This window comes from Armigeres subalbatus, chromosome 3 (genome assembly GCF_024139115.2).
Source record: "Armigeres subalbatus isolate Guangzhou_Male chromosome 3, GZ_Asu_2, whole genome shotgun sequence".
NCBI lineage: Eukaryota > Metazoa > Arthropoda > Insecta > Diptera > Culicidae > Armigeres > Armigeres subalbatus.
Window position 1 is genome coordinate 305,309,749 of NC_085141.1, and position 27,040 is coordinate 305,336,788.

General features: G+C 40.2%; 1 protein-coding gene across 1 annotated transcript in view; it reads left to right on the forward strand.

Annotated features, from left to right (window-relative positions):
* The window catches only part of LOC134220621 (homeobox protein SIX1), a 116,836-nt gene that overhangs the window by 58,219 nt on the left and 31,577 nt on the right, over positions 1 to 27,040 (forward strand). Inside the window, exons 3-5 of the mRNA XM_062699720.1 lie at positions 25,540 to 25,667; positions 25,878 to 25,982; positions 26,537 to 26,592. Of these exons, the coding sequence (XP_062555704.1) occupies positions 25,540 to 25,667; positions 25,878 to 25,982; positions 26,537 to 26,592 (289 nt within the window). The remainder of the gene's footprint in view (positions 1 to 25,539; positions 25,668 to 25,877; positions 25,983 to 26,536; positions 26,593 to 27,040) is intronic.

Consider the following 27,040-nt stretch of genomic DNA (forward strand, 5'->3'; position numbering starts at 1 on the left):
CTACTACTCGTTGAGAAAACAATAAAACGAACCCCGAAAAATGTTCGTGAAGCTTCGCGAGTCATTCGGGTTAATTTGCTAAAAGTCATAAAACAACATCGGAACATGTTTCTCACTGATGTTCGAGCAAGAACACAATTGTTTATTGTTATTGTGTTTATGTCAAGTCAAATTTATCCATTGTATTCGAAGTAATCACAAATACTCGCGACCGTGATTTTTACTCCCGAACAAAACACTGCCCTGCTTTTTGTTTTTGCTCTGCCCGTACTCGCGAACAAAGCAAGCGCCAGAAAAATGCAGGCAGTAGGTTCGCGCGAGTGTGGCATTTTTGGTAGGCCCAATTACACTCTTTTCTTACTCGTGAAGCGAGTATTTCCACCAATGGCCACGAGTGATCGATTGGCCAACTATGATTATTTGAATTGACCAGTAAATCAGTGAACGATGTGAATTTGACGAGTGTTATGTCTGTTTGTCTGTGCTGAAAGTCGCCCATTTCATATTCTTCCTGACATTGAAAACTTTTGTCGACAAGAGTCTTCTTGATTGCTGTGTTAAAAACTTGTAAACCCATACAAAATCATAATAACTGAATAACTTTGGTTTTATCAGAGATAGAAAGTCACAATGTTCAGCAAAACCATTTATTTGTGCTGATTTGACAACTCTGCAAAAGAGACGGAAAATGTGAAAAAAAAAATGGAATTGGTTGAAGTTAACAGAATGATTTTAAGAGGATTTCCACATAAAACATGTAAAGTTTGTTTTACCAAAAATATAGAAACTCGGCTTCATCGCCGCATTTGTTTTTAATAGCATTTGTTATAACATTTATTTGCTAGTTGTTTCCAAATATAACTGGATTTGTATTCATTGTTCTCTTTGTTATCGCTTTCACACTTTCACTAAAATAGTTTTAGTATCTTCTGTAAGCAACCTCCTTGAACTTCTCGGCCAACCTCGGGCTTTTGATGCAACGGGATCCAACGAACTCAGTGATCAATGCGTCAGTTCTTCGTTTGTCCTAAAATTTACCTGCAGCAGATGTTTCAATCAAATCGAAACGCTTCGAAATGTGTGCTGTGTACGTTTATTGTATTTTTGACATCACACGAATACTTACAGAAATTTTAATTCTTTGAATTATATTTTTTATGAAATCCTAAATAAATATAAATTATTATATATTATATATTTTTCTTGCGATTTTTTTTGAATTTGTAGAACAAACTTCTTTTAACATTTTTTTGTTAAATATCTTGGCTGTGCATATGCACAGCACATGTTTCGAAATGGACAAATTGATATGAAATTTGCGAAAAAGAATCCACGTGCCTTGGAGGGACTCGAACCCTCAACCTCCTACTCTCTATATAGGCGTGATAACCCCTACGCAACAAGACCACTTAAAGGTCACGTTTGCGGAAAAGCCATCAGAATCCGAGTACCAACCTCCACCGCGGTTAGCTCTCTTTTTTTGCAAATTGAATATCTTTCGGATTCTTTCGGATTTCCACTGTTGTATATCCACAGAGAGTAGGAGGTTGAGGGTTCGAGTCCCTCCAAGACACGTAGATTCTTTTTCGCAAATTTCATATCAATTTGTTCACTTCGAAACATGTGCTGTGCATATGCACAGCCAAGATATTTAACAAAAAAAAAATGGTTTTCGTACGGCCGAGTTGCCGAATAATATGCAATTAATTCTTTTAATAGCTTCATATAACTTTATATGATTTCTATAAAACTTTAATAAAATTTATTTGATCAACAAACGTTTTATGTGTGTTATGAAATCTCTTAAAAAAAATCCAGCCAAGGGCTGAAAGCCTCTTTAATGAAGAAAAAAAATCAGTTTTACTCTGAGGCCAAAGTCTGTTATAAATATCATAATAGATGTTCCATGGTTTTTTTTTCATGTCTTTATTTGAGAGGTTTTCAGCCCTTTGCTGGCTCACCTCTCCAAGTTCAATGGTTATGAAATGACAAGCTTTTTCAATATTCCAGCGAACAAAGTTGTTAGAGAAAATGAGGCTTCATGAGGAAACCCTTACAAATAGGATATTTGTTTCTCAGCAGAAAAAAAAGTTCATTCGAGCTTGTCAATGATTTTGTGTAATAAAAACATTTTCTTAACATTTTGTAAAAGCATGTTTATTAAAGATAATCAAAAAAATGCCAAAAATGTCAATAAAGTTGCCCAAAGACTTCTCTAATTCAAACTCTAAACATGATATTAACCTCAATAAGTGACGTTCAAGTGGTCCAATGCTAATATTTTCTGTGCTTTCCGGTAAGTAAGATCTTAAGAATGAACTACAGTGAACTCTCCCTTACTCGATATTGAAGGGACGATCGAGTTAGAGAGGTATCGAGATAGGGTACACATTTATAATTGGCCGAATACCGTTTGGCGGTGTAGTTAAAATTTGTCTTTATTAGGTGAAGTGAGGAGTGAGATGTTCAAAGTGAATAGTGAGAAGCGAGATGTTGAGTAGTGAGTGATTCGATTTTGATTTTTTTTCAACTTCTCACTTCTTACTTTTTTCTTCGCATATCTCGCTCCTCATCTCTCTCTTCCCTCTACTCTCTTCTCACTTCTCACTATTAATTTCTCACTACACACATATCACTTCTCTCTTCTAATATTTCACTTTTCATTTATCCTTTTTCACTCATAGCTTCTTATATCTCACTTCTGACTTCTCATTTCTCACTTATCACTTTCCATTTCTAACTTCAAGCTTTTCACTTCTCACTTTTCATTTTTCACTACTCACTTCGCACTTCAATTTTTTTACTTCTAACTTTTCATTTCTCACTACTCACTTCGTACTTCTCACTTCTCAACTCGCACTTTAAATTTTTCACTTCTCATTTCTCACTTCTCACTTCTTACTTCGTACTTCTAATTTACCACTTTACACTTCTCACTTTGAATTTCTCACTTCTCGCTTCTAACTTCTAACTAATCACTTCTTACTTCTCATTTCTCACTTCTCGCTTATAACTTTTCACTTCTAGCTATATCGTGCTTGCAACTATTTCTGACAACATCGAGTTAATGAGGTGAAAATGCATTGGAAGATAACTTCGACTTAGAGAATATCGAGTAAGGGAGCTATAGACTTACGGAGGGAACGCAGTATGCTAGAATTCAAGGGACTTTCAATTTTATCGAGTAAGGGAAAATATCGAGTTACAAAACATCGAGTTAGGAACAGTTCACTGTTTTGCTGAAAATGTAATTTAATTCCTAACCGACGCTGCGTTTGAAAGCAAGTGCTTGTAATATTAATCAAAAGGTGACAAAAAACTTCTTAACATACAAGTAAATTACATTTAAACACGTTATATGATTAGAAGAACGAGCATTATAGACTTTTCAAAAGTTTAATTGTTTTGTCTGCCGAGAATATTTATGGAAACAAATGTGGAACAACATTGTCAATTCAATCCTTTAATCCCCAAAAAATGGGGTGTACCAATTAATGTGCGACAGTGTATTCGACCGAGCCATTACTCTATGCTGTGTTTCATACCAAACATCATCCCTCTTCCATGTTTTTGACGTAAACTACGAATAAATTTGAGTTTGAAACTAATCAAATAACTGAGGCGTAATCGAATATCATTTGGATGTGCAGGCAGAACGGTCACGAGTGAGACTCGCATTATTTTGTTCTGCTGTATGCGGTCGAAAAGTTAATTATTGTTACCTGTTAATTATTGTGTGCTATCGAACATCATTTGGATGTGCAGAACGGTCTCGAAAGTTGCGTTATTTTGTTCTGCTTTGTGCGTTAAAACTTCGTATTACACCAGGCACACCGTTTACCAAAACAAACTTCTCTACCTCCCTACCCCATATATCCAACATCCCAGTGATTACTCGTGGAAGTGCAAATGACTTGTCGGCTTCACACCATTACTTAATTCACCAGCATTCGGACACGGCCGGCGCCGGTATTGATTTATTTTGGGTCACCAGTTTTTACCAGGGTTTCGACTTTTCTTTTCAATGAGACCAAAGCAAGCGTTTTTCGGGCCAAGGGAAAATCTTTTTTCGTTGTTTATGTTTAGAATCATCTTTCACCCATCAATCTTTTCTCCAGACTTAGCCTTGGAAGATAAACGAAAATCTTGTCTATTAGATGAAAATCCTTTTTCGTTTCATCACTTTTACCTCTCATTCACTTTTCGCGAGAATTATCGCAGAACAATTACAAAATTGTATGGCCGCGCCGGGATTCGAAACCAGAATAGTAAGAATAACAGCTGTGGGGATGCGCTTACTCTAGCCACACCACCACGCTATCTGTATAAAAGCGTTAAGTCATTTGTTCCACTACCATTTGCATTTATGATGCCACGAAAAGACTCGAATATGAATGAAAAAGAGTAAATCAACGTTTGACTGCAATCGAAGTGAGCGAAAAATGATTATCATTCTACAGGCTGTTTTTCTTTCCCGAAAAGCGATTTCTGCCCGAAAATGTTCGTGAGGGAGCATCATGTGATCCTGAGATTGAGTGAGCATTACGAACCCTGGTTTTTACACATTGAAGGGGATTTATTTATTTATTTTCAGACTAAGGCCAGAGGGTCTGTGCAGTGCCTAAAAGTCACCTCCATTCAGCTCGGTCTATGTCTGCACGTCGCCAACCACGCCATCTGCGGATGGTCCGTAAATAGGTTTCCACCTGATCGGTCCACCTCACTGCGCACCTCGTCTTCTTGTTCCCGTCGGATCGTTGTCGAGAACTATTTTTACCGGATTACTTACCGACATTCTAGCTAAGCGGCCGGCCCACCGCAGCCGATTTTCGCGGTATGAACGATGGATAGTTGACCCAACAGTTGATGCAATATTGATGATTTGCCTCCTCCACGTACCGTCCGCCATCTGGACCCCACCAGTGCCACCTTTTTGTCCTCCACGAGCTTCGTCCAGGTCTCGTGTCCGTAGAGAACTACCGTCCAATAAGCGTTTTGTAGATAGTTAGTTTAGTACGGCGGCCAACTCTATTCGATCGAAGCATTTTGCGGAGTCCAAAGTGCCATGATGCGTCTCAGAATTTCTCTGCTGGTATCGTTATCGGAGGTCACCAGTTAGCCCAAGTACACGAATTCTTCAACCACCTCGACTTCGTCACCACCGAAACAAACTCGTGGTGGGTGGCTTACATTGTCGTCCTCTCTTGAACCTCTTCTTATCATGTACTTATTGTACCACTCTTGTTGATCCCTGACCTTAGTATTACCCCTCCAAATCGATGTTGAATAGCAGACACAAAGGATTATCAGCTTGCCGTAACCCTCTGCGCGTTTCGAAGGGATTCGAGAATGCCCCTGAAACTCGAACTACGCACATCACCCGATCCATCGTCGCCTTGATCAACCGTATCAGTTTATCCGGAAATCCGTTTTCGTGCATTAGCTGCCATAGCTAGTCCCGATCGATTGTATCATATGCGGCTTTGATAAAGTCGATAAATAGATTATGTGTGGGCACGTTGTATTCGTGGCATTTCTGCAATACCTGGCGTACGGCGAAATCCTGTTCTGTGGTAGAGCATTCACCCATAAATCCCGCATGGTACTGCCGGGATTCCGAAGGGCATCCTTCCGGGATTCCGACCTCGAACTCTCTTGCGATTGGTGTCAGTCTCCGGCATAAAATTTGGGAGAGTACCTTGTATGCGGCGTTTAGCAATGTGATTGCGCGGTAGTTGCTACAATCCAGCTTTATTCCCTTTTTGTAGATGGGACACACGACAACTTCCATCCACTCCTGCGGCAGAACCTCATCCTCCCAAACCTTGGTAATTACCCAGTGCAGCCAATGCCTCACCACCGTGTTTAAACAGCTCTCTGGTAGTTGGGGCTCCCGGGACTTTGTTGTTTTTCAGCCGGCCAATCTCCTCCTGGATTCCCTGGAGATTCAGAGCAGGAAGATGTATGTCAGGCGTACATGGTTCCCAGGTTCATTACCATACCGCCACCGTTATCTGCCACATCGCCATTTAGGGCCGATGTTCATATAGCTTTTTTTCAACTCCACGTGCACGCGGCGGTAGAATAACGCAGGTGTGCATTGGCGCGGAGACGCTGCGTTATCGCTTTTTCCCGATGCACACCAGCGTCATTTTACCGTCAGGTGTACTCTGCGTCGAAAAGACGATACGTAGGCATCGAGCCTTAGGTGCTCTTCGTAGTGCTGCCGCTACCTTTGGATCACCTCACGCTCGTTTGCAAAATAAAGGTCCCAAAAAAGTTTATCTCCTTCCACATATCAGGCTGTGGCACGTGACCCTTACGTAAACAGTGAAAGTTCTCATAGAACTTTGTGCGTTATTAGCGCGATACAGTTGCCCCGTCGATCATCCTGCTGGTGCTTTTCCCTGCGAAAAAACGAGTTTTGCCCGTTTGTATCGTGCCATCGTTCGCCCTCGTGCGGTGTTGCAGCAATCTCGTCCATGCTGCATTCTTCTCCTCAACCAACTGCTCACATACCAGTCGTTTCTCTGATCCGGGAGCACCGTGCAGCGGTTGCGATGCTTCCAATAATGGCGGATCGAATATCTCTCCAGCCACTAGCTGCTCTTCCGTTGGGAGTGCCATTTCCCGTCACTGCGCGTAGTCTTGCACTAGTCTACCGTCTTATAGCACCCCAATGTTTAGCCGCGGCGTTCGATTTCGACGCGTGTTGTATACCGTCGAGAGTTTAGAGCGCAGACATACTGCACCGAGGTAGTGGTCGGATTTAATATTCGCACTGCGGTAAGTGCGGACGTTCGTGATGTCGGAGAAGAATTTACCGTCGATTAGAACGTGGTTGATTTGGTTTTTCGTTTCGCAAAGTTTATGCATAGTCGCCGATGACGATTTTGATGTCCCACAGTGGTCATCCAATATTTCTTCCTAAGAGTTTTGTGGAGATGCAGAGGGGAGCAAATGCTTTCAAACAGAAAAAAGCACTTATTTATAATCCTCCCAGCTTCTTTACTATTTACACGGATGTAGTCAGCGCTATTATACATCATTATTCCAACGTTTGAATCACCTGACACTTGTTCACTGATAATATAGGGGAACGGTTCGCCACTTCATCTCATAGCTCCTATTTCCATCCCATCAAAAACAAAGCAATGGAAAGGAATTTGGTTTGTTTATTATTTTTGTGATTTTTTTCAGCAGTGAGCACGCATGTTGACAAAAAGAAGCGACGAATTTGGTGCCGTATTCCTTTGTTTAGCGATGAGATGAATATATGTACAGTGAGATGGAGATCGGAACAGCTCCCCTATGACTAACTCTATTGTTTTAATTCCAATTCCTTTGTTCTAGGCTGTTTCACGCCACACACGTCCTCCATCGATAATGTGAGGTTTCCATTTAATTAGCTTTTATGCTCGTCATCCCTCTATGCACACACGAGAGCTTCCGTTTCGCATTCTCCGTCGGATCATCCCCGTCGAGTGGTGTTTATTTTTCCACACATCATAAAATCAAACCCGATTCTTTCGGGAGGAGGGCGCACGATGATGCGTTATAATTTAATCTTGATTCAATTACCTATATACAGAGGCATCACCGACGTCGGGCCATGCCGTGTCTTGCGTTTTCTTTTCCTATCATCAACATACCAAACAGGTCGGTCGGTTGGTGGTCGACTGCAGCGGAGCCAGCCACTTGTTCGCAACATCAACCGAACATAAGCTTTAATCCTCTTTTTCCCTGATGGCTGAGAGCTGACCTTATACCAACCCAACCAGACAGGCGGGCAGACAAACACACATGTTGTTCTTTCCCTTTTCCTTCGACATTTATAATAGGATGCATTCTGAAGAATTATCATCTGCTTCAAGGGTAGGCTGATTTTTTATAGTGCTTCCCTTAATATTTTTGTTGGTTTAAAACCAGGACTTGGAATGACTTCCTTTAAGTGGGTTTGTCTTGATGAGTTGTCACTTTTCAAGTTGATCGGCTTTTCTTTTAGGAGATTGATTTTTTTGGATGGCTTCTACACTTCCTCGTAGAATTCCGACAGTCGGTACAACATCAGGGTTGGTTAGTTTCATTTGGAAAGAAATTCAAAGAACACAAATGGTAATCAATTCAGTAGTTTCCACTGGATATTCTCCGGAATTTCCTCAAAAACTCTTCGGAACTTCCATGAGAAATTCTTCAGAATGTCGTCGAAAAATCCATCGGATTTTTTTTTATGCAAAATTTTTTCATGCAAAATTTCTCAATAATTGTGATCTCCTGCCTGATGATGACTTTTACCACTGGAACAATCCAATCCGTTGTGTTATTCTTAACCAGATACGATCCCAACATCACATGGTGATATAAGCTGTTCCTGGCTAAAAATTATTTTACTCACGGATGCAAAAATGCAAATTATTTTGAAGTATATTGCCTACACAACCATAAATCTGACCTCGTAAGTTGGAAACAGTTATGTGTACACAATCGTTAACCCATTTCAATGAATTACATATCGATGGTTTCTTGTAAAACTGACACAGCTTAAAATAGTTTTGATAATTATTATCATTTTTGAAATGTTGATAGCAATCCACTGGAAACGGTATAACATTTACCTAGGCTGAAATTAACTACATATCAGAAGTTGTAGTCAAGACAATTTTTAAAACTCTAGAAAATTCATCAATTAATCGCGTGATTTGTGAATATTTTTCAGTAGAGCAAACATCACATTCCATTTGTATCAGCACATGTTCAAAATACGAAATAAGTCCGTTCCTGAATAATTCCCAGATTTTGAGTTGTGTCAGTACTACGCGAAACACCATCGATATGCCTATTACGTATTAGACGATTGTCATTTGAAAACGGATCTTGCAAATCAGACTGGAAACCAGTACTATTTCGTGGACACGTTCCAACCAGCGAGCGTTCGCTTTTCATAGCGCAAACTCATAAACATTTATCACGTCACATTCGTCGTTTTATTCGATTACCACCGTTGTCGCTGTCGATTTGGGCGAACTCGGTTTTGTTTTATTCGTTTCTGATTCATTCAAATTTGTCGAGATCGAACCGAACTGATATCATCCGTCATCGGGCAGCCAGCAGAGGAATCCGACGAAGGTGACAGGCCACGGATTCCGGGTGGTTGTGTTTGGAATTTGCTTAATAATTTATTTGTCGTAGGTTCTGGTGGCTATAGGTTATTTTTGTATTTGGTTTGTCAGATTCCTTTCACTCTTCAAAGAATAAAGATTAGAATGGTAAAGATTGTAAGCCTTCCGAACTAGCAGCTCTTATGCGGAATAAGAAATGAACATCAAATCGAAGACAGATACGCGAATGCAGTCTTCAAGTGTTAGTTTCGGGTCAGTCTCTAAAAATTTTTTTTTTAGATCATGTCACTAAAGTCACTTTTTCTCGTAAAAAGTCACTATTTTCAACTATTTTGGCAAAAAATCCCGTTCACTATCTTAGAATGGAAAACTTATTTATAAAACCCCCAAATTATTAGCTTTTCAATAGTGATGCATAGCAAGGCTGCTATATCACTGTTCATGAATTTATAGATTGTGAGGCAAGTATGATAGGCCCAAGGGCTCGAAAATCTGAATATATTCTCAAGGCTAGCTACAGTCTCTATTAAATTCTTAAACTTGGCTGAACTGTTCAGGTGCTTTTAATTTCGGATGATCTTCCTAATGTTTTGAAGAAACCAAAACTGACCAGGGAGTTGCTCAAATGCTCTTAATCTTTAGTGCACCTTTAAAACAGAAATGCTTTTCAGATTTGTTTTATAACAAACATAGAGTATATGTCTCTATATCCATCTCAATAAGCAAGCAAACATGTTATAATCGACAACAACGTAATAAACTCAAATTCATTGTTCAAATAAATATCAAAACCATTTCAATCAAAGTTAATTGCCTATTTCCGGGGATTAAACCACCCGACTTGGACGTTAATTTACAATGTTATGAAACTCATATGTGAATATGTACGTTATGTGGAAGATATTGATTTGAAAAATGTATTGGAGGTAACCACTTTCCCTTCGATGGGACTCGAACCCATGACCCTACAGTACGCTAGACTGGTGCTTTAACCAACTAAGCTACGAAGGACCTCCGTCGGCCTTCGCAACCTAGTGGCTACTGAACGAGCTCGAGATTCCCAAATTGGACGCATAGTCATATCACTCGCAATCCATTTCTCAAGCCAATACTTCCACATGTGTATTGTACACGTCCACATTAGAGGAGCGTGAGTATTTAGAATGTCTGGCGGCTATACACATTCTTCATCAGCAACTGTACTGATCAAGTGAGGTTGTGTAAGCTATTTGCCAGTCGGTCGTCAAGCTCAGACCCGACTATGACTATGCGTCCAATTTGGGAATCTCGAGCTCGTTCAGTAGCCACTAGGTTGCGAAGGCCGACGGAGGTCCTTCGTAGCTTAGTTGGTTAAAGCACCAGTCTAGCGTACTGTAGGGTCATGGGTTCGATACATTTTTCAAATCAATACATTTTTCAATACATTTCAATACATTTTTCAAATCAATATCTTCCACATAACGTACATATTCACATATGAGTTTCATAACATTGTAAATCAAAACCATGCTTGCTTACAATTGATGATGTTTTGTGTTGAACTTAATGTAAAATAAAAAAAAACACACAAATAAAGACATAATAATAATAAAAAATACAATCGATGATTTATCTGAAATTATAAAATTATGCAATTCCCTTCTCAATTAAACTAATGATCGTTCAAAGCTACCAGCGAATTAAACATAGATTTTATTTACACCATCCTCAACATTTGCGTTTTCCCTTCATATTTACATCTATTTTTATTAGCTACCGGCGCCAGCTACTCGTTTCTGGTTTTCTAGCATATATAAGACCGTATTGTGAAGATATTTACAATTTATTGTAACCTTTTTGCCCTGCTACACTGATTTTTTTTGAAGCAACTAAACTTGAGCAGTTCTTGCTCTATTTTCAAAACAATGAATGTCAAAGTAGAGGATATTTATTATTTTAAACCTTGTCATGAAAAAAGAATATAAAATTTCGGTGATAATGTTTATAGGAAGAGATTTTATACAAAAGCATTAAGTAGGGGAACTGTTCCGATCTCCATTTCACTGTACATATATCCATCTCTTAGCTAGACAAAGAAATACGGCACCAAATTCGTCGCTTCTTTTTGTCAACATGCTTGCTCACTGCTGAAAAAAATCACAAAAATAATAAACAAACCAAATTCCTTTCCATTGCTTTGTTTTTGATGGGATGGAAATAGGAGCTATGAGATGAAGTGGCGAACCGTTCCCCTATATGGACAATTTTGCGGCATCTTATAGGTCTTTTTTTGCGATAATTTTCAAATAACTACAAATCGGAACAAAATTTAAAACTTTTTATACCTTTATACAGAATGAAAAACACTATTGAAATACATCAAAAGTAAATTTGAGAAATATTTAATTTTCTTTGAAATTATTTTCTTAATTCATTCATACATAATCGAAGGATATTTATTCAAATATTATATTATTCATTTATTACCATTAAGGCCGGAGTGGCATGTGCAATACATAAAAGTCTTCTCCATTCAGCTCGGTCCATGGCTGCACTTCGCCATTCGTCCGTAAATCGTCTTCCACCTGATCGACCCACCTTGCTCACTGCGCACCTCGCCTTCTTGTTCCCGTCGGATCGTTGTCGAGAATCATTTTCACCGGATTACTGTCCGACATTCTGGCTACGTGCCCGGCCCACCGCAGTCTTTCGATTTCCGCGGTATGAACGATGGATGTTTGACCCAACAGTTGATGCAACTTGTGGTTCATACGCCTCCTCTACGTACCGTCCGCCATCTGCACCCCACCATAGATGGTACGTAGCACTTTCCATTCGAAAACTGCCAGTGCGTGTTGGTCCAGCATCGTCCAGGTCTCGTGTGTAACGTTTTACGTTTTTGCGATCAATTTTTGATTAAGTCAAAATAAAAATTTATGACGTTTTTCTCTTTTGAAGTAAAATTATAAATTAAAATTATTTGGAATTAATTAAACAGTGAAACATTACATTACGTAAATTATTTGCAAACCGGTCGAATAGAAATTTGAATTTTTATTTGTATGTAGATTACGAGGTTTGTGTCTTGACTAAATTATTATCCAAATAGAAATTGACCATGTACTGTTGTAGTGTTCTCATGTGCTCGTTTTTATCGACTCACCGAAGGCGCGTCGCCATTTCACATTTATTTGGCGCAAATTTAAAATAATTGACGACTTTTCAAAGGATAAGTTTCTTTATAAAATTCGGACAAGAACTCGATCATTTCGCTAAGTGAACGGCTGGTGATTAGAAGTGTTTGCGAGTAGATTACGAAGTTTTTCAATATTTAAAGTTGATTTTGGCTAGTTTGACTAAAAGGTAAAGTGTGATTGGAGTGAATTGTTCTGTGTCTATTTTAATAAAATTTCTAAATTAACAGTTAACGTAGCAGACGTCATTAGGACGTGTTTTTTTTTTAATTCCGCGAACACCGTGTTAGTTAGTGAAACGTACAAAAAGGTAAAACGAATTTTAAAATGTAAAGTTTTTGTTAACGAAACGAATTTGCGTTGGACTTTTCCAGCGCACTGCGCTTTTTGGTACGGGCTGGATTTTGTGTATTCGACCGGAGTCGGGTACGGGAACACATGTGGCGTCTACAGGGCCCGCCATTTCGTCCAACGGACATCGAGAGCTCGAGCGTGCGTTAAGGCCCGCCTGTAAAGGTAGTTAAACGGAGGAGGAGTGAAGTCGCTCGTCAAAAAGCGAAAACTCGGCGGTCGCCAATCAACCGTCGAAGGTAAGATTCCCAAGCCGATTCCCGTGGATCATTCCCGAGAGTGCGGTCCCCGTACGTCGTCAATAATCGTACGCTGGACCGAACCCGAACCGACGGTTAGTAGTTTTCCTTTTAGTCCTCGCTCGGTGAACCGGAAAGGTACGCGAAGCCGAGTCGTTAGGGAAAGGAAGCTACTAGCTTGAGGAAACGGTTATTCCGGACCACTCTCGATTCGGAAATCGGAAGCCTTCCGTCCAGCCGCCACTCCCTCCGCATCGTTAGTTCCGGCCATATCGCTCGACCTCTACCTCCATCGCTGTGCGCCAATCCGCAGCATCTGCGGCAAAGCCAATCGGCCGCCATCGCCACAACCTGGTCGGAGGACATCGTCGCCATCTTCTCGGCGAAGTATTTCGAACGCATCAGTGCACCGAGAAGCAAAAACCTGCGCAGGTATGTGAGCTTGTTGTTTCATGGCCATGATTTAGCTCTTTTTCTCCATTCCGTACCGATACGTCCAACCCAAATTAAAGAATAAATGTCGTTAAGTGATTTGAAGAAGTTAGCTTGAGTTTTTAGTTGTATTGCGTTTCACGGGGCTCGGAAAATTCACTCCCATTGTGTTTGCCGTGGCTACAGTTTAAAAGTTGGCTTCGAAAGTTGCTTTCCGTTCTTTTTTCAGTGGGTTGAGCGAGTTCAGGTTGGTGGGAAGTGGGGAAGTAAATATTTTGTAATTTTGTAAGTAATTTTGGAGCCAGCGACCGTTCGAGAGTCCCCAGAGGTAAAGGGTCTGTAAAAGTCGGGCAAATAGGGAACACGACCGGTGGTCTCTCTTTAAGAGTGGCGTCGTATTGATGTCGTATTTATAAAAAGCAATGAATATTAGTAGGGTGGTTCAAAAAACGACCCAGCTCCACCACGCTCACTCGATTCCGTCCCATGCTCCGAGTGTCCTCCAAAAACCGATTTGAACAAAAACTGGTTGAGCGCAAGTCGGTTCAAATTTGTATGATAACTAGTATGGTAAACTAAAGTTTTTATTACACTGGCTACAGCGCCTTCCCTCCAAACGTTGGCGAAAGGAGATCCCACATAGCTGAAAACAACATTCCAGAAACTTCACTGAACGAAAACCGCACCGCAGGAAAGATCCATTGATTACGTAACGCAAAAATAGCATTTATACCCCGCTCACCCCCATGTCACACTTTTTGTATGAAGTATCTGCCCCTGGTGCGATAGTGTAAATTAGACTAGACTAGACTAGACTAGAAGTATCTGCCCCTGATGCGATAGATAGCACAGACAAATTCTGGCTATTTTGTTGAATTACACGTTTCACTGATGCCTTCTGAGAAGCCTAATTATCATGTTAAAGATTCGCAACCTCGATTAAAATCGACTCCCAACTATTAGAACGACCATTCAATATGCATTATCTATGGAGTTAAAGCTCTTGAATATTTCATCCAGTCATATGATCTCCCCCCACGCCAGCGCCCAATGACGTGCCACAATCAGAATTATGTAAAATTCAACATCGTCATATCAACTGTCATACAAACCTTAAACGACCTGTGGACGGTAAGCCTTTATTCAAACCAGCCCAAACCATCGGATGACACCCAAATTATGAATCATAATCGACTGAGCGTGGCAGAGCAAAATAATTTTTTGAACCACCCTAGTTATTATTTTGCTACTGCCGCTGCCGGTGTTTACATTCGCTCCGCGATCAGTTTTTAGTAGTTTTTTTCGGGCAAAAATAGCAGTTTTTATTAAGTTTTCGGTTTGAACAAGTGACTTATTTCGAAAAAAGATGTTTAATTTGCATTCTATCAACATTTTGGGCTGCTCATGTGCGGAGAAGTGAGTAAAAACTTAATTTTTTCAATGCCCTTTGAGAAGAAGTGAAGTGCAGAGATAAACCCACCAAATCGCAATTGGCACGAAACTGCTGATTTACGATATAATTCGAGCCGAAATACATGGGACTTCATGAATAAACATGTTCATTATCACGGGAAGTGAATAAATATGCTGTGAACAGGTTAGTAATTTCAATATTAGACTTTTGTTCGATGCTGTTCGATGCATCCGAATGTTTGTGGGAGAGGAGTGCGGAAGGTGTGGGCGTGGGGTTGACCCGTGGAAGGTCCGGTGCCATATTGACTGCCATCGTGGTACTCTTCCAACTATGTCCTTAAGCCACCGTGTTTAAAAATCACCTCGAAACAATTCGCGAACGGTTACACGTGTCCGTAGAGGACTACCAGTCTAATAAGGGTTTCATAGATAGTAAGTTTCGTATAGTGGCGAACTCTATTCGATCGGAGCGTTTTGCGGAGTCCATGATATGTCTCTGAATTTCTCTGCTGATATTGTTATCGGCAGTCACCAGTGAGTCCAAATACACGAATTCTTCAACCACCTCGATTTCGTCACCACCAATACAAACTCGTGGTGTGTGGCTCACGTTGTCCTCTCTTGAGCCTCTTCCTATCATGTACTTCGTCTTCGACATGTTGATGACTAGTCCAATCCGTTTAGCTTCGCTTTTCAGTCTGATGTAGGCTTCCTCCATCCTCACCTTGCCGTAACCATCTGCGCGTTTCGAAGGGAATCGAAAATGCTCCTGAAACTCGAACTACGCACATCACCCGATCCATCGTCGCCTTGATCAACCGTATCAGTTTATCCGGAAATCCGTGTTCGTGCATAAGCTGCCATAGCTGGTCCCGATTGATTGTATCATATGCGACTTTGAAGTCGATAAATAGATAATGTATGGGCACATTGTATTCGCGGCATTTTGCAAGAGCGTTGTAGAGCGTTCGCCCATAAATCCCGCCTGGTACTGCCCCACGAACTCTCTTGCAATTGACGTTAGTCGGCGGCATAAAATTTGGTACCTTATAGGCGGCGTTCAGCAATATGATTGCGCGGTAGTTGCTACAATCCAGCTTATCGCCCTTTTTGTAAATGGGACACACGACACCTTCCATCCACTCCTGCGGCAGAACCTCATCCTCCCAAACCTTGGTAATTACCCAGTGCAACGCTCTAGCCAGTGCCACACCACCGTGTTTAAACAGCTCTCCTGGTAGTTGATCAACTCCAAGGGCTTTGTTGTTTTTCGCCCGGCCGATCTCCTCCTGGATTTCCTGGATATTTTAAGCTGGAAGTCGCATGTACAGCGCGCGTGCTCCTAGGCTCATTACCATACTGCCACCGTTGTCTGCCACATAACCATTCAGGTGCTCTTCGTAGTGCTGCCGCCACCTTTGGATCACCTCACGCTCGTTTGTTAAAGGTTCCCGTTTATGTCCGTACAGATATCTCGATTTTTCTGCTGGCGCTTTTTCCTCCGAAAAATCGAGTTTTGTCTGTTACGCGCCCGTTTGTATCGTGCCTCGCTCGCCCTCGTGCGGTGTTGTAGCAATCTCGCCCATGCTGCATTATTCTCCTCAACTAACTGCTCACATTCGCCGTCATACCAGTCGTTTTTCTGGGCACGGGGGCACCGTGCCTAGTGCAGCGGTTGCGATGCTTCCAATGGCAGATCGAATATCTCTCCAGCCATCTTCAAGAGACGCTGCGCCTAGCTGCTCTTCCGTTAGAAGTGCCACTTCCAGTTGCTGCGCGTAGTCTTGGGCTAGTCTACCGTCTTGTAGCCGCTCAATGTTTAGCGGCGGTGGACGACTGCGACGCGTGTTGTACACCGTCGAGAGTTTTGAGCGTAGACATACTGCAACGAGGTAGTGGTCGGATTCAATATTCGCACTGCGGTAAGGGCGTACATTCGTGATGTCGGAGAAGAATTTACCGTCGATTAGAACGATGGTTTTCCGTTACTTATAAGGTGATATCCATGTGGCCTTGTGGATATTCTTTCGGGGGAAGAAAGTGCTTCGGACCACAATTCTGCGGAAGGCTGCAACGTTTATTTATCGTTGTTGCAGCCTATCCGGTCCGAAGACCGGTCTATACATTTCTTCCTTTTCTACTTGAGCGTTCATGTCACCGATGACGATTTTGACGTCCCACAGTGGGCATCCTTCGTATGCCTTACTTCGTGTGGGCTGTGCACGTTGATGATGCTATATGTAGTTGAAGAATCAGCCTTTTATCCTCAGCTTGCACATCCTTGCGTTGATTGGCTGTCACCCACCTTCAAGCCATTGGACATAGTCCCTACTGCCCGCAACGGTAAAGTGGGTATTGAAATATCTTAGGACTTCTCAGAAGAATTCCTAGGTCAGCTCTAGGTCGAAGCACACGCTGGTCTTTTCCGACTTGGCTAGCGCCCTAACGACATTGAATAATCCGAGCAATAAGCATCCGTGGATACAAGTGATCGAAACCATCATGGACATCTACACAACCCTCATGAGGGTTTCCGGACACTCCAGCATCAAAGGGACTGAACTCGCTGACACTTTGACCATCCTTGGTCGTGAGTCGAGAGGTACCCAAGCAACACCTTTGCCATAAACGACGTACTGCGACCTAAGTACGATCAAAACCAGTCATATATAAGTGGCTGGGCTGCAATCAAATCGGTCTATATTGTGTTAGTCGGGTATCGGCACCTGACATCAAGCTTTAGTAGCCTGGGCCAACGAGTGGCAACGACAATCGACACACTGCAGAATGATCAAAAGCCTCCGGAGAAGACCGGAGGTCTCCGCATACAAATGCCACCCATGACCTGGGTGATGACAGTCATCACAGGACATGCAAGTAGTGCAACTGTAGGGTGACAGTGGCGCACATCTTCGACTTCTCGTAATGGCCAGACAAAACAACAACATCGAGAATGTCTACACCTCCCTCTTTCCTTTGTCACACTTTTTGTATTGATCCTCTAAACCATTTGTAATAATCGTCACGCTGCTTGGAACCTCATCCTCCAAAAATCGTTACGTACTTTGTGGATAACATACCATGTACAATAAAATTCTCATGCTTAGAATCATAGGGGCGTAACTGCATTGATCGATTTCTCTTCATCGATTTTTTCTCCCGGTAATAACTCAACTAGATTCAAAGTTACAACCGTGATTGTTGCTTCTGGAACACGATGCAACCATCATTTATCATCCCGAACCATAAAATCTACGGATATCTTCTTAAAATCACTGCATTGATAAGATAAATCGATCAATGCAGTTACGACCCTATGAGAAATTTAATTTTTCTTTCTTTGTCTAGTGATGAGCCAGCCTAGGGCTGTAAATCTCTAAAATAAAGATTTAAACAATATTTCGAAGACTTTTCAGTGGCAATTTCATGGAAACTTACTTGAAAATGATCAAGAATTTCTCTTTGAGAATTCCAATCAATCTTCTTTGGTAGATCTTTCTGATGAAAGTTCTGGAAGAATTCTAGGAGAATGTTCTAGAGAATTTCCTGAAGGTAGTTCTGAAGAATTTCCTGAGACTTTTCGAAGAAATTCCAGTAACTTAAAGAAGAAATTAAGGTTCTGGAGGAATTCCAAGACGAATGAGTTGAATGTTTCTGAAATAATTGCAGAGCGAACTCATAAAAAATCCAAAGGAACTCTGAAATCAATTCCTGAGTTCAATGCGGTCTGCCGAAATATTGAGTTCTGCATTGCGCGGCCGGTAATTAAGGTAATCAGTTCAGTGCGTGTTTTTTCGGAGTAGCCATTGAGCAAGCGTTGTGCAGTGCGTGTTTTAGTCGTCGCGAAGTAGTTAAGATATCGAATCAGTCTTCGAGAAAATACGTAAGACACGCGTTGCTTTTCCGTTTTTGTATCATCATGAATATGGCGTCGTTCAAAAGAAATAATTAGTCGCTTACCAAGGCGATTTCCAATATATTTTCTTCCCAACTAACATACTATTCCTCTCCAGTGCGCTCATGGAGATGCAGAGGATTCCTCGGTCTCTTGTAGCAATGAGTGTCGAACTAACTTTTCTCCCCTTATCATAATTGACTGCGAGGACGTGGCCGGCATCGGTATTGGTCTTGAATTAAAGAAACTCCGAAGCATGTACAGTGAGAATAGCTTTCTAGTCCCGAGAAAACTATTCAATTGGTGAGCTGTGCATTATTTGTTGTTTCTCGGCCAATCACGATTAGCAACTACGATGGGTACAGTCAATCAAGCTAAGCTAAGGAATTCTCAAATCAAATTTTCGAACAAAATCTTCAAGAAATTTCTACAATCTACAAGGATTTTCCGAAGCAATTTAAAAAAAAACATTAAGGATTTTTTAGCGCAAGCACACCGGGAGATACCCAAATGGTGACACTTGCAACCACATAGACTATGTTTTGGTAGATAGGCGGCATTTTTCGAATGTTATCTATGTGTGGACATTCCGAGATCCGACCATTGACTCTGATCAATACCTCGTTGTCAGTAAAATTCGATCACGGTTGTCAACTGTATCGAATGAAAGATCACGTTGCGGTTTAATATCCAGCGATTGTCGGCGGAAGGAGTATCGGATCCCGGGTTCCGATCAGCAATGCATAACAATATTATAACAAGAGGAGTTATTTATTTCAGAAAAATATTGTAACAAAATGTGTTATAAATGTGTTATGTGTTGTTAAAATAACAAAAATCATATCAAAAATCACTTTAGCCGTAATACAATAAAATCAGAGGTTGATTTCTTCATATCAACATTATAACAAACGTTGATATAATTATCCAGTAAAAAATCTACTTTCAAGGTCATTGCTTACATCACGTATAAAAATCTGATACAACGACGGATTTCCATCCATAATGTAGGCAATTAACTTTGTACTATAGCTATTAATATTGAACATAAATTCAAGTTATACTGGAGGTGATTATCTCCGCTTTTTTTTTTTCAATACCTACAAAAAATGTAGGCAATTATTTTATGTAAATATACATAACTAATGTTGTTATAATTTTGATATGAAATAAAACTGGCCGAAGATACATTTTTATCGAATTATCTAATTATAATACACGTTGTTTTAAATAACAACCATTGATAGAATTGAGTTATAATTTTGTTATGCATTGCTGATCGGGTAGAAGGCATGAACAGAATAACAAAATATGATAGATATGAACTTGATTGATATAACAGATAAAAAATAATGATTTTCCTTAGCAGAACGAGCAATGGGTAATGTTTTCGACATAACCACGAGTAGACGTAGGACTTGTATAAACGTAACGTACCTATTTACATTTAACTTCTAACTTTTGGATCTATGGAGTTTGATCATAGGTATTGATATTGGAAATAATTAGAATTGCTTTGTTTCTAACTATTAAGCCCTTATTTACTCAAGCAATATAGGGCATTTATAGATTTCTTATTGATGATAGTATTTCAAGTTTAAAAATTCTACACCCAACCAGCGGATGGCAGATTTTAATACAGTTCTGCATAAGAACCTTTCAGAAACTGTATAATAATTGGGCATATATAATTTCGGAAGATTTTAATACAATTGTTGTATTGAAATAATACAGATTTGTATTATTTTAATACAATATTTGTATAAAAAGCTTACGGAATTGTATATGCCCAGATTTTATACAATAATTTTCAGATTTGTTTTTTGGGTGTATTGAAAAAATTATCAAACTTGGGCAAAATGTGCTATTTTAGGGGAACTGTCCCGTTTTACAAACAAAGAGATACAGCACCAATTTCGACCATGTGGATTATGAAACCAATCACCCGCATGAGCAAACCAAATTTTTCTAATTTTATTCTTCTTCATCCACAACCGCTGCCCTCGCTGGCTTAACCATCATCGGCCTCTAGCCGTGAACTCCGAGCGATGGGGGATTGCATCCATCGCAACCGACACCACTGCATCCGACCATCATCAAGCACAGAATAACAAAAAAAATGCGCCCACTTCTTTCATGCATATTTGCAGACCCACTGGCAGTTCTACCGCTGGTGACAGCATGCTGTCGCTGTTTAGGTAAACAGCGAACGAACGAACGAAACGAAAAATGCGCGAGCAAAAAGCACGTCAGCACGCGCTGCTGTCACAAATTGTAATGACTCGCACACGGCAGGCACTGCTTCTTTTATAAACAAAGAAAATCTTTCGGTAGACCCGAAGGGTCCGTGACATACCGCATTCTGATGTCCGTGTTAGGAATGCACGGGATTGGTTACATATGAAATTTTTACTGACTTTGACAAGAATTGAAATTTTCAATAGCTTATCGTTAATAATCTTAATTTTCAATGAAATAGGCAAAATGGTGAAGAGTGTCCGAGTTGATTGATATATTAATCTTAAAAATCCATCGAAAGATAAAGGCGCTAGTAGCGTTCAAAATCTTCCCTTCCAGCGTAACGCTCTCGATTTCCAAAAATCTAAATGACACCCAGTATAGTAAAGAAAGACGCAAGTCCTACGTCAATAATAGGCAACAATATCAAAAATTTGCACCGAAATATCATTTAAATAACAGGATATGCTATGGATAAAAACAAAATAATGACACATGATATTGATCACTTCTTACAAATAGCTAAACTTGATCTCGTCGTGATATTTGAGGGCAAATATTGATATTGTCGTCTGGTCTTTTATCTCTTATATCAATCATGTCCATTAGACTGGCCCAGCTTAGTATGGGGAGAAAAAAATGTAGTCGAATTGCACGGGACACCCCCCAGGATTGTGTCTTTTGATGAGAAAATCAATCTCTCAAAATTTCAGCTCAATCGCTTGTTGCATAAGCTGGCGCATTTGATTTAAAGTTTGTATGGGGATTTCAGCCAAAATAACAATCTGTCATTGAAGGATTGGTGACGTCTGTCAGCTTTGACAACTCGCCATTGTTTCTATCAACGACCAACGTGAGCCACTACCAAGGAGCTAGACTTTACTAAGGTGGCGCAGATCAGCGCTGCGTGCCACTATTTCTCTCTTTTACTCTCCCGCTGATCTTATGCAACGCAAATAGTGACGTCAGAAAACTAGTGGCACGCTGCGCTGATCTGCGCCATCTTAGTGAAGTCTAGCTCATTGAGCCACTACGACTTGTATTGCGATAAAATAGAAAAAATCGAACTGGGGTACGATAGTTCTAACAGTCGGAGTCGTTCCGCAAACGTCAAACGGCAGTACGCTCGACAAAATTTCATTTTTGCACTTCCAACATGCGCATATACGCCTATACGTATTGTGTATCCGGAATAAATTTATACCGCTTTTTATACCGAAGTTGGATTTTTCTCCAGATACAGGCAACTTTCCCAACTTCGGAAGTAGTGCGCTGGATTCGCCTAAAGATGCGCTAAACAACGCATCAATTAGTTTGACAAATAAAACTTCGGGAGAAAGTTCGGTTCGGAAGTCCCGACTTCCGAATTTTAACTTGGTGCTACGCCGACAATATGGATGAGAAGCGCTACAAATGCTTACATGAAATATTTCATTCCAATTTGAAATACAGTGTTCCCAGTTATACTGTTGAAATTATTTATTTAGTAGTTAATATGAATTAATAAAAATCGCTATTACACTATGGATATTACAAATATTACACTCTCACTCCGATAAAAGTACTAAATAGTTAAGCACCAGCGTAACCGAACTTGATTATTTGGTGTCAGTAGCTAAAACTGGTTATTTGCGGGAGAAATGATAAATCCGTTTGAACAATGCCTTGACTTGACAATTATTCTGAAACAATGATTGATTTGATTCGAAGATTCGTCCATTAGAAAATTCCATTTAGAATTATCTTTTCAATTTTCTTCGTGATTTCTTCCAGAAATTCTTATGGAACTTGCCCCAGAGTTGCTTATGAACTTCCTTCAGGAGGTTTTTTAAGGATGACCCTTAAGGAGTTACTTTGGAAGTTCCTCTTCAAATTCCTCCGGAAATTGATCCAGTAATTTATTTGGGAATTTTTCCAGAAATTTCTTCGGGAATTCCTTTCAAAAATTCTTTTACGTATTCCTCCGAGATTTCCCTCCTATGTTTCTTATGAATTTACTTCGGACAAATTTAGTACAATTCCATTTAATTCCACCACGTTGTATTCCTTTACAGATACGTATTTCGACCTCAACTGTAAAGCCGTCTTCAGTGTCTCGTACATGACTCATCAGATCATCAGAAAGTTTCTTCAAACATTTCTCCAGAAATTTTTTCAGGAATTCCCACATTTTGTTTTAAATTCCTACAGAAATTTATTCGGAAATTCTCCCAAGTGTTGATTATGAACTTCTCACATAAATTCCTCATTCACATTCCTCAAGGAATTACTTCGGAAATTTCTTCGAATATTCTTCAAGGATTTTTTTCGGAAATTCCTAAAAAAAATTGCTAGAGAAATAAAAAAAAATTGCTAGGAAACACGTACAAGGAATTCATTATAAAGTCTTCCAGAAATTTATTTGGAAATTCTTTTGGACAATACTGACAATCTGGACAATAGAAATATCTCCAGATGGTGCTTATTTTTCCCTCAGGAATTTGCCAGGGAAATTCCTCTAGGAACTCTTTCAGCAGTTCCTCAAGGAGTTACTTCTTATAATCCTCTTAAAATTCCTTTACAAACTCTCCCAGAAACTCTTTTAAAAATTATTTCAAAAATTCATTTTGGAATATGTAAAGGAGTTCCATCAGAAATTCCTTTACATATTTCCCAGATGTTCCTTATTAACATACCTCAGAGATTTCCTCTAAAATTCATCCAGGATTTCTTTCGGAAGGTCCGCAATTTCTTACAGAAATGTTATAAACTTCCTCCTTGGACTCCGCAAGACGGTTCGATCGAATAGAGTTCACCGCCGCACCAAACAATCTACAAAACGCTCATTAGACCGGTAGTCCTTTACGGACACGAGACCTGGACGATGCTCGAGGAGGACCAACGCGCACTTGGAGTTTTCGAAAGGAAAGTGCTGCGTACCATCTATGGTGGGGTGTAGATGGCGGACGCCGGACGGTACGTAGAGGAGGCGAATGCATCACGAGTTGCATGAGCTGCTGGGAGAACCATCCATCGTTCACACCGCGAAAATCGGACGACTGCGGTGGGCCGGGAACGTAGCCAGAATGACGGACAGTATCTCGGTGAAGATGGTTCTCGACAACGATCCGACAGGCACAAGAAGGCTAAGTGCGCAGCAAGCAAGGTGGATCGATCAAGTGGAAGATAACTTGCTGACCTTCCGTAGACTGCGTGGTTGGCGACGTGTAGCCATGGACCGAGCCGAATGGAGAAGACTCTTATATACCGCACAGGCCATTTCGGCCTTAGTCTGAATAAATAAAATAATAAACTTCCTCCAGGAATTGCCTCGGAAATTCCTTCAATATCTCTTTCGAAAATTCCTCATTGAGTTACTTCAGGAACTGCATCGAAATTCTTACCACTAGAAATCTTTAAGAAACTTATTCAGGGGTTCCATCCTAACGTCTTCCAGGAGTTTCTTTGGAGATTCCTTTGGACAATCCCCTAGGCATTTCTTCAATTACTTCATCAGTAAATTCTCCAAATAGTTATTATTTACTTCCCTTAGGAATTGCCACGGAAATTCCTCTAGGAATTCTTTAAGAAGTACCTCAAGGAGTTACTTCCTTAATTCTTCTGAAAATTCTTGTGGGAAATTCTATAAGAACTCTTCAAAAATATTAATTAACTATTCCTTTTCAAATTCTTTCGAAAATTCCTCTAGAAATTGCTTATGAATTTCTCCAAAAACTCTTACCAAAAATCCTGCAAAATTTCATTACGAATTCCTTAGGAAATTCCCGCAGATGTTGTTTATGATTTTTTCTCAAGAATTGTCTCAGAAAATCCTCCGATATGATATGTAGTAAGTCTTATACATTTAGTTGTCGAATACATTTTAAGAAGTGACGGGTTCTACTTTTCTACGTAGTCACACGTCCACAGTTTGTACCGCCGGTCATAGGGCTTTTGTCTACCCTGTTTTGATTTTGCAGTGAAGATTTCATGGCACGAGAACCTTCAAAATATATATATATATATATATATAATACTATAAAGTCTATTCTTTATCATATTTCTTCGAATTTGTCAAGTATTCCAGGAATGTCAAAATTCCAGAAATTCCAGGAAACATTTCAAACAATTTCTAGCGAAAAAATATTTTAAGCTCTTTTTAGTGGAATGTATTCAACCATCTAAGACGAGTTTAGTACTCTCTAATTAATTCCACTATTTTCCACATAGTGGAATTAAATGGAGAGTACTAAACTCGTCTTAGACGGTTGAATTTCTAGCGGCTTTTTGAATAAATTACTAAACAATTTTCTAGACGATAGAATACAGTTAAAATTTTATAAGATTTGAAACTGCCTATTTTTCAAATGATTTATATCCAATTATAGTTCTAACTGCTGACATTAAATTATTAATTAAACGATTACGCCAAAATGCTGGTGCCTCACCATTAACCGAACTGTAGCTCCGTCAGTGGTTATCAATCAAGAAGAGCTATGAACCTACTTCCACGGAACAGCATGGCATTCCAAGCACATTCGGACTGATACATTTTTGAAAAATGATGGTTTGATGTAACTAATTCTGACCTTGTCGATGAGAACTCTTGTACTATGTTCAAAGATTATTACAATTATTTAAACACATTTTTTAAATCCACTAAAACTTATCCATCAAATTATTTTTCTTCTCTTTTTCAGCACACTACGTAGAAGCAGAGAAACTGCGGGGGCGACCCTTAGGAGCCGTTGGCAAATACCGAGTCCGCCGCAAGTTTCCCCTGCCCCGAACCATTTGGGACGGAGAAGAGACCAGTTACTGCTTCAAGGTGAGTCAGGTGCCTTGTCTGCACTTTTTTGATCTCGTTTTTCAATCAACGATTAACTAGAACTAGAATCTCGTTAGATGTATTTTTCCCTTTCAATCTTTCAAACGTACAAAGAAAAAATCTCAAAAATCAACTGAAGCGAAAAATTCTAAACCCATGACATTGATGCGTGTTTGTCTTTCTGCTCCGCTTTCTCGCGCTATCTTCCAGGAAAAATCAAGATCGGTTCTGCGAGATTGGTACACGCATAATCCTTATCCCTCGCCGAGGGAGAAGCGGGAACTGGCCGAAGCAACCGGATTAACCACCACCCAGGTAAGCAGCAGCAGCTCATCGTAAGTGAAGTTCAAAACTTTGAATGGGAGTTATCGCATCGAAACAAGCGAATAGCGATCGCGAATGGCCGGACGGCGGCGCTTCTGTCTTCATTTTGATGGACTACTTTTTTGAGCCTGTTTAGGGTTCATTGTTGCTCTTTTCTGCCGGAAGGGAAGCTCCACGCTCGTCCAAAAATAGGTGGATTGAAATCGGATACTTTTTTTTCGTACTTTTCGGCTTTGTTGATTCAATCTATACTTGAGATGGTTTTTCGTTGACTCCGGTGAAGCGCGAGCGAGAAAATTGATTCATCAAGGGAAGGATCTTTTTAATGAGATTTATGTCGATTTTGTTCATTTTCGGGTTTGGATGTTTCCTTTCTAAATTGAAATGAAGTGAATTACTAAATAGTCGAGCAGACATACATACGATTATATATTTAGTACATCTCTCTTTAAATCCATCATAAATCCTCACACATTTTCATTATGCATCAAAATTTACAATGAAATTATGTACAGCATATTATAACACAAAACATTCAATTACAGGTCTCAAATTGGTTCAAAAACCGACGACAAAGGGACCGAGCAGCAGAGCACAAAGAGTAAGTACGCCAATGTTATTTGGGAAATGCAATCTATTCTTAGCCAAATCAATATGGACTTCCCACCATAGAATTCCATCACATCGTTTTCACTTTTCCAATGTCGTGTCAATTGACGAGCCGAAAATTCGTTCCTAATTGAGCTTATTGTTTCTGAGATATTATCTTAAAGCACTCCATGCTCATTAGGGTACCAAATTGAAGGCACGATACAAATCTAATCGGAGGGTAGATATCTGTCGCCTTGAACCTTCCGCGGTGAGTGCCAGCTACCGTAAGATATTCGGTGAAAGAAAATCCATTGTTTGAAAGGGAGCAGTCTGAGCAGCGCTACTCAACAGCAATATCGTCAGTCGGTTCTGTTCCTTTCACGATGTCGTCTACCTTACTTTCTCGGTTGTTGGCTGAGGATCTCCACACGGCGACGACGACGGCGGCGCAGCACCAT